The following is a 14644-nucleotide window of genomic DNA, read 5'->3' on the forward strand; positions in this document are numbered from 1 at the left end:
CCACCGCCTTCAGCGCTTCCCATACTACCCCCACTCGGACCTCCCCATCATCGTTGGCCTCCAGGTACCTTTCGATACATCCCCGCACTCTTCCGCAGACTCCCTCATCCGCCAATAATCCCACATCCAGTCGCCAGAGTGGACGCTGCTCCCTCTCCTCTCCTAGTTCCAGATCCACCCAGTGTGGGGCATGGTCTGAAACAGCTATGGACGAGTACTCGAATGACACCCGTTTCCCAACCAATATGGCCACCCCTCTATTCTTTGCGTCCAGCCCTGAGTGGAACACCTGTCCCACTCATCCTTTCCTTAACCTAACCTGGTCCGCCACCTTCAGGTGCGTCTCTTGAAGCATGGCCACGTCTGCCTTCAGTCCTTTTAAGTGCGCGAACACTCGGGCTCTCTTAATCGGCCCATTTAGGCCTCTCACGTTCCATGTGATCAGCCGGACTGGGGGGCTGCCCGCCCCCCTCCCCTGTCGACTAGCCATCACCCTCTCTGGGCCAGTCCCACGTCCCGATTCTGTGCACCCACCCGTCCCCCAGGCAGCGCATTCCCGCCCCGACCACCTTTTCTCTTACCAGCTCCCTTTCGATCTCCGCAGCAGCAGCCCAGTTGTCCCCCCCCTCCCTCCCCCCCCTCCCCCTCCCCCGCTAGATCCCCATCTAGCATGGTTACTCCCCCCATATTGCTTCCGAAAATCAGCTGACTTCAACTGACCCCGGCTTCTCCCGCTCTCTCCTTGACCCCCCCATGTGAGGAACTCCCATCCTCCTTGCGCCTATCTTCCCGCCATCATCTTTCTGACGCGGGAAAAAGAAAAAAGAAACCCCTCGCTCTCTAGAACCACCTCGCCCCTCGTGGCGCAGCTCCCCCTACCGCCCCATTCCCATTCACCATCCCCCGCCTGTGTCTCTTCTTCCCCCCCCCCACCGGCGCCCACATTTCTCAGTGTGTCCCCCTCCCCAATTTACATCTCTATATACATCAGCATTGTCGTTTCCCCTCCAACATCAGTCCCTCAGTTCTGATCCAGTTTCTCGTTTTGAATGAAGGTCCATGCTTCTTCCGCCGTTTCGAAATAGTAATGTCTGTCCTGGTGCGTGACCCACAGTCGCGCCGGCTGCAACATCCCGAACTTCACTTTCTTCTTGTGCAGCACCTCCTTGGCTCGATTGAAACTCGCCCTCCTTCTCGTCACCTCCGCACTCCAATCCTGATACACGCGGATCACCGCATTCTCCCATCTACTACTTCGTATCTTCTTGGCCCATCTCAGAACCACCTCTCTGTCATTGAAGCGGTGAAATCGCACGATCATCGCCCTCGGTGGTTCTCCAGCCTTTGGTCTCCTCGCAGGGACCCGGTGGGCCCCTTCCACTTCCAAGGGGCCCGAGGGAGCCTCAGCTCCCATTAGCGAGCGTAGCATCGTGCTCGCGTTAGCCCCGCCGTCAGCCCCTTCCACTCCCTCGGGGCTACCCAGAATCCGAAGGTTCTTTCTCTGTGATCTGTTTTCCAGGACTTCAATCCTTTCGATGCACTTCTTATGGAGCGCCTCGTGCGTCTGCATTTTGACCGCTAGGCCCAGGATCTCGTCCTCGTTGTCCGTCACCTTCTGCTCCACCACACGGAGCTCTATCTCCTGGGCCTTTTGTGACTCTTTAAGCCCCTCGATTGCCTGTAGCATCGGAGCCAGCACCTCCTTTTTTAACAGCTCCACACACCGTCTTAGAAACTCATCCTGGTCCGGTCCCCATGTCGCCTGGGCTCCCTCCGCCGCCACCTTGCTCCTTTGTTCCTTCTGCCACTGCCCTCGGGGATTCTCCGCGATCTGGCCGCCGCCGCCGATATTTTTCTTTTCCGCTGCGGGGGGGGGGGGGGGGGGGGGGGACACTCCCTATTGCCTCGCCCCACACCAGGTTTCATCCCGAAAAAATTTCCCGTTGGGGCTCTTAAAAGAGCCCGAAGGTCCGTTCGAGCTGGAGCCGCCGAAACGTGCGGCTTAGCTAGTCATCGCCGCAACCGGAAGTCCCCCACCTGAACAGTGTTTGAGTCTCTGAAGTGAAACTTGAATGTGCAATCTCCCGATTTGAAAGGTGCCACCTGCTGAGTAATGGCTGACAGCTCACGTCTCTAATGATGTTGAGCTGTAAGCACAGCCTTAATTATCCTTTCTCGTGTCGCAGTAACCCTGTCCATTCTCTGAAATTGTTTTTTGTCCCACAGTTTAATAGTGTTTCATTTATTAATGATGTTCTCCATTTCCATCAGTGTAGATTAATCAAATCCAATGTGGCCTACTGCCTCCAGCTACAGAATATACTGTAGTCAAATTCTGTAAATATAAATGAACGGTAGCAATCAGTGCGTTAAAATGTAGAGGAAATAATTGAAAAGTGTGCAAGATGGCTAGGAAGGAAATTGTTCGAGGGACTAATCCTGAATTTCATTGCCACCTCTTGAAGAAACATCTCAAAAGTCCTACCGACAAGGAGTTACTATGGACAGTTGTTTTGTAGACTCAAGGAGCTGTTTGGAAGAGGAAAACATGCCTCTTACCTGTTTGCCCAGCTGTTGCAAAGACACATCGTGGAATGTTGATACAAAGGAGGGGGGGGGGAATGTCCTGCTACAATTGCCGAGGGTTGCTGAGATTACACCTAGTGCCATGCGCTCGGTTTTGGTCTCATTATTTATAAGGAATGAAATACTCGGAGGCTGTTCAGAGAAGGTTGGCTAGGTTGGTCCCTGGGATGGACGCATTGTCTTGTGAGCAAGTTTTGAGCAGGTTGGGCCAACACCCATTGGAGTCTAGCAGAGTGAGAGGTCACAGAATCACCGAATAGTTACGCTGCTGGAGGAGGCCATTCGGCCCATCGTGACTGTACCGGCTCTATTATGCGCATTATGACTTAGTGCCATCCCCCTGCCTTTTCCCCACATCACTGCACATTGTTGTTTCTGTTCAAATAATCATCTAATCATCATCATAGATTATCATAGAATTCACAGTGCAGAAGGAGGCCATTCGGCCCATCGAGTCTGCACCGGCTCTTGGAAAGAGCACCCTACCCAAGGTCAACGCCTCCACCCTATCCCAGTAACCCCACCCAACACTAAGGGCAATTTTTGGACACGAAGGCAATTTAGCCAATCCACCTAACGTGCACATCTTTGGACTGTGGGAGGAAACCGGAGCGCCCGGAGGAAACCCACGCGCACACGGGGAGAACGTGCAGACTCCGCACAGACAGTGACCCAAGCCGGAATCGAACCTGGGACCCTGGAGCTGTGAAGCAATTGTGCTATCCACAATGCTACCGTGCTGCCCTAATGTTCTCTTGAATGCCTTCTGAGCCTTCCTCCGCCACACTTCCAGGCCGTGCATTCCAGACCCAAACCACTCGTTGTGTGAGAAAGTTTTTTCTCACATCACATTTGCTTCTTTTTGAAAATAATTTTAGACCTGTGCCCTCTCTTTCTTGATCCTTTTAGAAGCGGGAACAATTTCTCCCTGTCTACTCTGTCCAGTCCTCTCATGATTTTAAACATCTCTATCAAATCTCCTCTTAGCCTTCTCTCCAAGGAGCACAGTCCCAACCTCTCCAATCTATCCTCATAATTGAAGTTTCTCATCCATAGAATCCTTACAGTGCAGAAGGAGGCCATTCGACCCATTGAGTCTGCACTGACCTTCCAAAAGAGCACTCTAGCTGGGCCCACTCCCCTGCCTTATCCCTATGACCCCACGCATTGATCATGGCCAATCCACCTAATCTGCACCCCTTTGGACTGTGGGAGGAAACCGGAGTACCCGGAGGAAACCCCCGCAGAGACGAGGAGAACGTGCAAACCCCACACAGTCACACAAGGCTGGAATCGAACCCGGGTCCCTGTAGCTGTGAGACAGCAGTGTTAGCCACCGTGCCACCCTGGGACCATTCCTGTAAACCCCTTCTGTACTTTCTCATTAGTGTTCACATCCTTCCTCTAGTGTGACGCTCAGAACTGTACACAATGGGCTGGATACTCTGCCGGCGGGTTTCTCTCTTTTGCCGGTGCTCGGGGGTTACCTGACAGCGTGGGGCTGCCCCACAATGGGAGACCCCATTGACCGGCTGGCCCGTCGAGGCAGAAATGGGCGCGGTGGGGCGGACAATCCAGCCCAATATTCCAGCTGAGGTCTAACTAGTGTCTTGTATAATTTCAGCGTAACCTCCTTGCTCTTGTACTCTATTCCCCTATTAATAAAGCCCAGAATACTATAAGCTTTACTAACTGCTCTCTCCACCTGTTCTGCCACCTTCAGTTATCAATGCATGTATACCACCATAAGATTCTGAGGGACTTAACAGGGTATAGGCTGAGACAATGTATCCCCTCATGGGGGAATCTATAACTAGCTGGCATGGCTTAATAATAAGGGGTGGCCCATTTTAAACGGAGATGAGGGGGAATATCAGAGGGTGGTAAACCTTTGGAATTCTCTACCCTCAATGCTGTAGAAGTTGAGTTATTGAATATGCTCAGGGTTGAGTTAGCCAGATCGAGGGCCCTGGGGAATAGGCAGGAAAGTGGAGTTGAGGGCCGTCTCCGCTCAGCCGTGATCTCATTGAATGGCGGAGTAGGCTCGGGGGACCGAATGGCCTGTTTCGTATGTTCTTATCATCATTTGCTTGTCACAACCTGTTCCCTACGTACATGAGGTAGAAGTACAAGCCTGTGGGCAGTTAATCCAGAGAATGCATTGAAAAGATGTCCTCCTTCATTTGTTACAGCAACACAGGTCCCGGGGATGATGTTGTTTCTTCCAGCACTGAAGCAGGCCATTTTCTCCTTCCCCCCCCCCCCCCCCCCCCAGTCTGTGCTGGCTCTTTTGAGGGCAATCCAATTCATCCAACTGCCCTGCTTTCTTCCGATATCCCAGCACTGGAAAGGGAGCAGGGGAGATTTACCAGGATGTTGCCTGGACTGGAGAGTTTTAACTGTGAAGAGAGATTGGGTAGACTGGGGTTGTTTTCTTTGGAGCAGAGGTGACTGAGGGGGGACATGATTGAGATAAAATTATGAGGAGATAGATAGATAGATAGATAGAGTAGACAGGAAGAAACATGGTGTTATTATAAAATAAATTTAGAGTACCCAATTCATTTTTTCCAATTAAGGGGCAATTTAGTGTGGCCAATCCACCTAGCCTGCACATCTTTGGGTTGTGGGGGCGAAACCCACGCAAACACGGGGAGAATGTGCAAACTCCACAGGGACAGTGACCCAGAGCCGGGATCGAACCTGGGACCTCGGCGCCGTGAGGCAGCAGTGCTAACCACTGCGCCACCGTGCCGCCCCAACTTGTGGTTTATGACCAGCGCTGACCCGATATGGGCTGTAGCCCTCTGTGAGTCGATGAACTCGATAGTTAACCGGTGCTCCTTCGCGAGTCTATTGCTTATTAGTTTTGTGGCACGAGGACATTCCCTCACATGATTTACTTCTTGGCCACTGGCCTCTGTCTTGTCTAAACAAAAACAAATTGCACCAATTGTCACCGCAGAGCTCTGAAGGAGACGAATGCCTGCAGTATGCAGCCGTTTGATTGATTATCACCGTGAAAGTTACTGTCCACTTTCTGTTTTACAGAAACTGATGAGTGGCAGGAGCTTCTTGCACCTTATTTACCTGCCAAAGCTGCAAAGATATATGCTTGTGGCCGCATCGACTGGAATTGGGGAGTAGATGTGTCTAGACAGAACAGCTGCCACAAAGCATACTTTTTCATTGTGGTTGACGACCAGTTTTGTTTATTCCTTCCCAGATATCAAAGAGATGAGTGAAGAACTGAAAGGAAGCCTTGGGCAACTTACAATCGGCCTGCAATTTTATATCAAAGAGGAAATTCACAACGCGTCCCAGCTGCCTCCTGGTTTAGATCTGCTTCGCCTCTTTGGTCAAGTAAGCTTGTTTTTCCTTTAAAACTCACTGGCGTGAGGATTGAAATGCTGTTCGACTGGGAGAGGCCGTTCTCCATTGGTTGACCCCTCTGACTTAACAGATCCCCGATGCAGTCGTTTGGTGCCTTGGTGTGTTTGTTGGATATGGTGAGGCGTTGCTGGTTTCCTGAAAATGAGATAAAACCAAATTACCTGTGCACAACACTTGAGGCCCTGCCGCGTAGACGTGCCGCTCTTGTGAGGATGTGCATCATGTGTCTCTACAAAGCGAGTGGAAGCTAAAATAACTCATGGGTGCCAATTAGCAGCTTCTCTCTTCAGTAAACATCGCAAATAATGCCAGTGAGATGTCAGTGAATTGCAATCCAGCCCAACCTCTGTTTTCAAATGAAAACATTCATGAGTTTAGTGTCATTCATGTATTTAATGATCCTCGCAGAAACTCAAAGAGCTTCAGTGTTGCAATTCAGAGTGAGTTTGAAGAGATCGTTCAGACACAGTAAAGCTATCCTCCCACAAAGGGGAAAGGTACGGACACAAATCCAGAGCACTGTGGATAGCCAGCGATAGAGATTGAAATGGCCGATTCCAGGTGGATAATAAAACTGAGAACCAGGCCAAATATAGAAGGTTCAGAGGGGAATTGAAAGGCAGATAAGAGGGCAGCACGGTGGCACAGTGGGTTAGCCCTGTTGCCTCACGGCGCCGAGGTCCCAGGTTCGATCCCGGCTCTGGGTCACTGTCCGTGTGGAGTTTGCACATTCTCCCCGTGTTTGCGTGGGTTTCGCCCCCCCACAACCCAAAGATGTGCAGGATAGGTGGATTGGCCACACTAAATTGCCCCTTAATTGAAAAAAAATGAATTGGGTACTCTAAATTTATTTTGAAAAAAAGAAAAGGCAGATAAGTGAAGCAAAGAGAGAGTGTGAGAAGAGACTGACAGCCAACATAAAAGGAAATCCAAACGTCTTCAATAGGCATGTGAATAGAGAAAGAGTGGAGCCAATTAGTGACCAAAAAGGAGATTTACACATAAGGAATGGCTGAGGTATTAAATGAATTTTTTGCAGCTGTCTTTACCAACACAGCAGATGCTGCTCAGATCATGGTGAAAGCGGAGGCCATTCAGACATTTAAGATTGATAAGGAAGAGATATTGGATGAAACACCAGGACTGGATGTGAGGCATCCAAGGCGAGTTAGGGTGGAAATGGCAGAGGCACTGACCATGGCACGTGTGGTGCCAGAGGGCTGGAGAATGGCAAACGTTACCACTGTTCAACAAAATCGTGTAAAGATAAGCCCAGCAACTACAGTCAGTTTAACCTCAGTGGTGGGGAAGCTTCTAAGAACAATAATTCGGGACAAAATTAATAGTTGCTTGAACAAATGTGGGTTAATAAAGCCAGCACTGATTTGTTAAGAGCAGGTTGTGTTTAACTAGGTAACAGAAAGGGTTGATGAGGGCAATGTGGTGTACATGGACTTCCAGAAGGCATTTGGCAAAGTGCCATGCAACAGACTTGTGAACAATGTTATAGCTTGTGGAATAAAAGGGACAGTCGCAACATGAATGCAAAATTGGCTGAGTGACAGGATACAAAGAGTAGTGGTGAATGGTTGTTTTCCGGACTGGAGGGAGGTTTATAGTGGAGTTCCCCAGAATCATGCTCTTCCTGGTCTATGTTAATGACCGAGATAAGCGGTGGGCAGCCTGCGGCCCAGGGGCCACATGGGGCCCGTGGTTCTGAATGCGGACGACAAAACATTTTGATAACCGTCTGTTGCGACACAAGTCTGTTGCATGGCACTTTGCCAAATGCCTTCTGGAAGTCCATGTACACCACATTGCCCTCATCAACCCTTTCTGTTACCTAGTTAAACACAATCTGCCCTCAACAAATCAGTGCTGGCTTTTCTTTATTAACCCATATTTGTCCAAGTAACTATTAATTTGGCCCACACTCGGGGTTTCCACATTCCACTGATTTCCGCCTGTGTAGTTTTTTTCCTCCTGATGTGACTGAAGTGAATCGAATGTAAAGTGGGGACCGTGAAGTGAGAAGCGTGCTGATTGCTCACATTGACTGTGAGAGCCCTGCACTCCCTCTGCCGCCAAAGTGTAAATATTTATTTTGTTCTTAACATTTGAAGTTGATGATAGTTCTATTATATAAATGATTATTTTCTATGACTCATTGTGAAATATTTGACGTGCATTAAATGTATTTAATCATATTGATGGGGTCATGGTCAGTGAGCAAGCCGACTTTCAATCGTGTGGCCCACTGAGATGAAGGAGAGCCACTCATTTGGCCCACTCACCGGCCTAGGTTGCCCATCACGGGCCTGGATCTTGGTGTAAACAGCATCCTGGGCTGTACTGATAAAGGCAGAGAGTACAAAAGCAAGGGAATGACGAATGATGTTGAACTTGTGTAAAGCACAGGTTTGGCCTCAACTGGAGCATTGAGTTCAGTCCTGGGCACCAGGCCTCGGGAAGGATGTGAAGGCATTAGAGAGAGCGTGCAGAAAAGATTCATGGGAACGGTTTCAGGGATGAGGTATTTGAGTTCCTGGGAAAAATTGGAGAAGTTGGGACTGTTGTGTTCAAGGTTGAGAGGAGATTTGATAGCAGTGTTCAAAATCATGAGGGGACTCCGCGGACAGAGCCGCTCGGGGGAAACTGTTCCCCGCTGGTGGGAAGGATCTACGAACCCGAGAGCAGGGATTTAAGATACTTGGCAAAAGAAGCAATGTAGACATGGGAAAAGATATTTTTTTACGTAGTGAATGGATCAGTAATGTACAGGTTCAGCCGAAGTTTCCAAAAGGGAATTAAATCATTACCTGAAGAGAAACTAGGGCTACGAGGGGGAAGGTTTGTGTGTGTATTGGGGGGGGGGGGGGTGGCATGAGGTGAATTGCCCCCTTCCCAGTAAACCCTTGTTAACAATTCTGATACCCCAAAGTCTTTCAGTTGAAACGTTTGCAAACCAACCCCTCCCCAGCTCTGCCTCCCGCCCCCACCACCAGCTTGCTGAGGTTTTCCTGTTGGACACATAGACTCACTGTTCCAAGCTGTAACTGCTGGAGGAACCCTTTGCCATCTGACGACACTGACACACAAACTGTACTTTGGGGGCAACGGGGGGGGGGGGGCGGCGAGGGGCAGCTGCAGTGGGGAGGGGCTGCGACTCTTCCCACTTGGTTCTGGGTCCTCGAAGGCAGCTTCAAGCTGGGCACTGTCAATTGTGCTGAGCCAACGGCAAGGAACTTGGCAGTGATCTGTGATCATTTGTTGATTATCCTTGAACACCATCATTGGGAATCCTTCAGTTTTAGCATGTCATACATAACCTGTGCACACCCCAGTCAGTGAACATGAAGTGTCCTCTTTCATGTTAAGGGAGAACAGTAAATACCAAACACGTGGAAACACCACATTCGTTGATTTCACATTTGTTCTACTTGGATACTCTTAATGATGATGGGTTTCTGAATATTAGACCCTCAGCAGCCAACAAAAAATCTTGATGTATTCACTTCAGTCAAGACTATCACATTTATACCTTGATTGTTAATTTATTATACTTCTGTGGAAATAGGTACTCTGTCACACCCATCCAGATATCAGATGAAATGTTTGGAATTGTGCAGTGGGATGTAGCACCACATCGTGCTCTCTTCTTCACTGTCTCACTGCGGCCAAGCTCACCTACCCGTTCCCTGTGCAATCACTGAGACAGGAAGGTACATTGTTTGAATAAACTGACATCTGAGGGGTGGTGGCTGGCTTAGGAGTGAATTCAACTCCTTGTATCAAGTGCCCAATGTGCTTTATGTCATATGTGTTGGTGAGAGGTAGGTGAGATTGACAATTGATATGGTTATCAGCAGTTCCATGCTTGGCCTTTGCTTGAAAGTTTTTAGACGGGTGTGTGCATGCGTGAATGTGTGTGCGTGCACCTGTGTGTGTACACCCATGTGCGTGGGTTTGCTTGCGTGCCCGTGAAATACCTTAATATCTTTCTTGTGTCTGCCCAAGTGTCCTGTTAACTTTTCCATTACATCCATGTTTATTATAGACACCGGCTATGTAAACATGTCACACTGAATTACAAAGCTCCCCCGGTGGCGGTGATGTTACACCTTGGCCTCTTGCATTGACTTGCCCCAGGATGTAAATTTGTTCGGAGTTCTGTAACATTGTCCTTTTATTTCCTTTGACAGGGGCTTGTTTAGCACACTGGGCTAAAGAGCTGGCTTTGAAAGCAGACCAAGGCAGGCCAACAGCACGGTTCAATTCCCGTACCAGCCTCCCCGAACAGGCGCCAGAATGTGGCGACTAGGGGCTTTTCACAGTAACTTCATTTTGAAGCCTACTTGTGACAATAAGCAATTTTCATTTCATTTCATTTCAGATAATGTAGTTTGTGAACTCTAATAGGACTGTACATGTCTTTTATTTTTCTGGTTCAAACCCTGATTTTAACCCATATATATATATATATATATATATATAAAACCGTCATTGAGAGAGAACAATATCCAAAGTGTATTTGTACCAAACTAATGGTAATGCATGGCCTTGACTCTTGATGTTCTGAATTTTATCGATGCCTCTACATGTAGTTCAGGTCTGGGACGTTGTGTCTTGACACGATGTTATGCCTGCCATGCTATAATTATGGTTACATGTAAAACATCCTGTGCCAGTTTACCATTTCCCATGCAGCCAGAAATATCAGAGATGCTGCTGCTTTGTGCAAAAAGGTGCAATGTCACTGACAGCAAGAAGTCGGTATGCCTCAAACCATCTCCCATCTCGGTTTGGTCACGTTAGAGAAGAGGCTGTCTGAGCTGAGCTGCTGTCGGCCTCTTTGCAATTCAGGCAAGAGACCTTGCGCGACTCCTGGTTTCCCAGCGCAGTGACATGAACTGACGTCCTGTTGCTTTCAGTTCATCAGCAAGTGAGAGCTCTCAAAGTCTTGTGAGCGCACTCTGCATTACTTTAAGTCTAAAGATTTGTGCACTCGGGAGGAGGGGCCCAAGTAGGTTAGAGACACTTGCACAGATTGAGTTGATGGGAATTTTTGAAAACCCAGTGGTATTGAAAATGGCCGATTTCAAATTGCATTTGTTTATGTCAATTCGCTTACTGATAACATGATGGTAAAGCGTCCTCTCTCTCTCTCTCTTGGTTGACCTTGGAAATAGCGTGAAGGTTACATTTGTACTGGACGGCCCAGGTTTGCATGGGAGCTGCTTGTACACTTGCGTGAGAATAGTGAAGTGAACCAGCACTCCATGTACCATGTAACCCAGTAAAGTAGCTGCAAGCACCCAGCATCAAGGAATATTGAGATAGTGGGGGAAAATGGCTTTGAGGTAGACAAACAGCCATGATCTAGTTGAATGGTGGAGCAGGCTCGAGGGGCTGAATGGCCCGCTCCCGCTATGTTCTTATCCAAGCTGCAGTGATGACCTTCCAGGTTGCAGATTCTTAGAGGTGCTTTGCTGATGCAATCTGAGGGCCTGGGTTCATGAACCATTGGCCTCTGCGTGTGGTTAAAGTCCATTTTGAATTTTCGTATTCGAGGGGTGACCTGATTGAGGTGTACAAGATCATGAGGGGCATGAACAGGGTGGATAGGGAGCAGCTGTTCCCCTTCGTTGAAAGGTCATAAACGAGGGGGCACAAATTGAAAGTGAGGGGTGGGAGGTTTAGAGGGGATTTGAGGGAAAACACTTTTACCCAGAGGGTGGTGAGGGTCTGGAATGCACTACCTGGGAGGGTGGTAGAGGCGGGTTGCCTCACATCCTTTAAAAAGTAGCACATCTTAATATTCAAGGCTATGGGCCAAGTGCTGGCAAGTGGGATTCGGTGGGCAGCTCAGGGCCTTTCATGCGTCAGTGGAGACTCGATGGGGTGAAGGGCCTCTTCTGCACTGTGGCATTCTGTGACTTCCTCGGGTGGGTGTTCTAAGCAGCCAGTTCAGAATGCATGTCTCATTTTCTGCTGGCACTGACAGCCAACAGAGGGGAAACAAAAAATCCCCACCGTCAAATTAAACGTGTGCCTGTGTGTGGTGCTCCAGTCGAATTCGAATAAATACAACAAATGGAGATGTCACATCCATTTATTCCTGCCGTGTTGCCGACATCCTGAGGTTGTTAGGCATGTTGACTCATGATGCAAACTAAGCTGGGCTATTACAGGAGATTTGTTCTTCTTTGAGTTTGGGAAAATACCCCTCTTGTTTTCCTCTTGTCGAATCTAATTTTGGCAGGCTGTTTGTAATTGTCTGCTTTTGAGATAGCTCGTGACCACGTGTTCTTCTCCGACTTGGCATCCCTTCTCCGAAGCTGCTGGATCTCGGATGTGCTGAGCCAGGCATGTCAACAGCAGTTGGAAGCTGTTTGTTCTCCTAGTTTGTCCCTTGGCTTCAGTCGCCCGGGAATTCAATAACTTCGTTGTTTACTTGTCAACAGATCTGGATGGTATTGCTCTACTTGGGAAAGCTTTTGTTGAGAGAGTAAACATAAGACCTCATCATTGTAGTTGCAGACCATTTGATGACTAATTGTAAACAATCTCGGCGTTTGATCTTTTGTAGTTTTCCCCATGGCCCGAAATTTGAAAAAGGAACTCTTCTTGCAGATTTACCTCTGCTTGTTTTCTGCTCCCTTTGTTAGTTTGTCTTCCTGCAGTGTTTATACTTCAAAAAAGTCCTCATTAATTTTAAAGTGCTTTGGAGAGTCTCAAGGTTGTGAAATGTGCAAAATATGTGCAATGTTTTTTCATTTGTTCGTGCTCTGTGCTCATCACATTTTATCTTGTATCCTTGTCTGCTTGTCTCTGCTCCTCCCTTTCAAACTCTTTTTCTTCTCCATCTTCACATGTCCTCCGTTGTCTGTGTCTTTTCCTTCTCTCTGTATGCCCCCACACACTTAATGTCTCTCGCTCTCTCAATCTGCAGGTCTCTTTTTCATGTGCCTGTTTTAACTCATAAGAAATGAAATGAAATGAAAATCGCTTATTGTCACAAATAAGCTTCAAATGAAGTTACTGTGAAAAGCCCCTAGTCGCCACATTCCGGCGCCTGTTTGGGGAGGCTGTTACGGGAATTGAACCATGCTGCTGGCCTGCCTTGGTCTGCTTTAAAAGCCAGCTATTTAGCCCTGTGCTAAACCAGCCCCATTCTTCTTGGAATTAATAAGGCATGCGCGCGCACACACATGTGCACACATGCCAACATGTGCGAACACACAAGCATATGCCAACGTGCACCCACACATGCCAACATGCACACACGTGCCAACATGCACACATGCCAACATGCACACATTCTGGCAAACACGTGCTCACGTGAATGCCAATGTGAATGCCAACATGCACGCACACGTGACAACACGCACTGCACACACTTGCTCACACATGTGCCAACATGCACACACACGTGCCAACGCACACACACACACATACATATGCCAACTTACACGTGCCAACAGGCGCACATGCAGATCGGCCTTTGCAGTACCTACCAGAATCCTAACCAACACATCAGGTACTAAACATGTCCGCCTTCTCCTCAAAGGACGAACAAGAAAGACATAGTTGGCAATTGTGAAATAAAATATTTGTCAAGATTCATTAGATTTAACCTCTGTACCCGATGAATTAGGAAAATTGATGAGGCCTTGTTTTCATTTTGGGATTTGTAAAGGAAACCATTCTGGATTTAGTTTGTTCTGTATTTTCAGAGGAAATTAAATAAACTTGAAATAAGAAATAATTCCCGTACCAGCCTCCCCGAACAGGCACCGGAATGTGGCGATTAGGGCTTTTCACAGTAACTTCATTTGAAGCCTACTTGTGACAATAAGCGATTTTCATTTCATTTCATTTTCATTTCATTTCAAGTGCTGAAGGTTTCATCAAGGGTGGTATCATGACCCGTACAGGCTTGGAGGGCCGGAGGACCTGTTCCTGTGCTCTACTGTTCTATGTTCTTTATGGGGATTACATTGGAAGAGATTATCTATCTCTGTTTGGAGCTCTCGCAACATGGCATTTCTCGGAACATCCTGTAATTCTGTACAGGGTCCTTTATTTAAATTTGTTTTGGGGATGTGTTGCCCATCCCTATGAACCCTGGAACTGAGGGGCTTGCCAGGCCTTTTCAGAAGACCATTAAGAGTCAACCACATTCCTGTGGGTCCGGAACCACTATAGGCCAGACCAGGTCAGGACACCAGATTCTCCTCTCCTGAAGGACAACTGAACCAGTTAAGGTTTTGAAACAATCTGATCGTTGAATAGTCACCATTAAAGAGACTAGCTTTTTATTCCAGTTTTGTAAATTAGTTGAATTTAAATTCCCCTCATTGCCATGGCAACTGTATCAGCAAAAGCAGGATGAACAGATAGTCTCAGTATGAATGCTTGGCTGAGCTCCAAGAATGGCTAACCCACTTAAATCTCAACAATCCATGTTTTTTATAGCTGCAGAGGGTAGTTAAGGTTTTGTTTGATTGACATCCCTGTTATCTTGTAATAACCTGGTGTCTCCTTGAAGAGATTTTCCACTGCTGGTTTGTTTATTTACACAAGATTAAGAGAACTGGGGCGAGATTCTCCGACCCCCCGCTCGATTCTCCGGCCCAGAAGGGCCGAAGTCCCGCCGCTAAAA

At 48.0% G+C, this 14644-nt stretch overlaps 1 protein-coding gene across 4 annotated transcripts in view; it reads left to right on the top strand.

Annotated features, from left to right (window-relative positions):
- The window catches only part of smyd3 (SET and MYND domain containing 3), a 1068428-nt gene that overhangs the window by 331148 nt on the left and 722636 nt on the right, over positions 1–14644 (top strand). For all 4 annotated transcript variants that reach the window (XR_011948475.1, XM_072512909.1, XM_072512917.1 and 1 more), the window contains one exon: positions 5813–5949. Coding sequence is in view for 3 of the 4 variants with exons in the window: in XM_072512909.1 (XP_072369010.1) it covers positions 5813–5949 (137 nt within the window). In the remaining variant the exon portion in view is untranslated. The remainder of the gene's footprint in view (positions 1–5812; positions 5950–14644) is intronic.

The sequence above is a fragment of the Scyliorhinus torazame genome, chromosome 1 (genome assembly GCF_047496885.1).
Source record: "Scyliorhinus torazame isolate Kashiwa2021f chromosome 1, sScyTor2.1, whole genome shotgun sequence".
Lineage (NCBI taxonomy): Eukaryota > Metazoa > Chordata > Chondrichthyes > Carcharhiniformes > Scyliorhinidae > Scyliorhinus > Scyliorhinus torazame.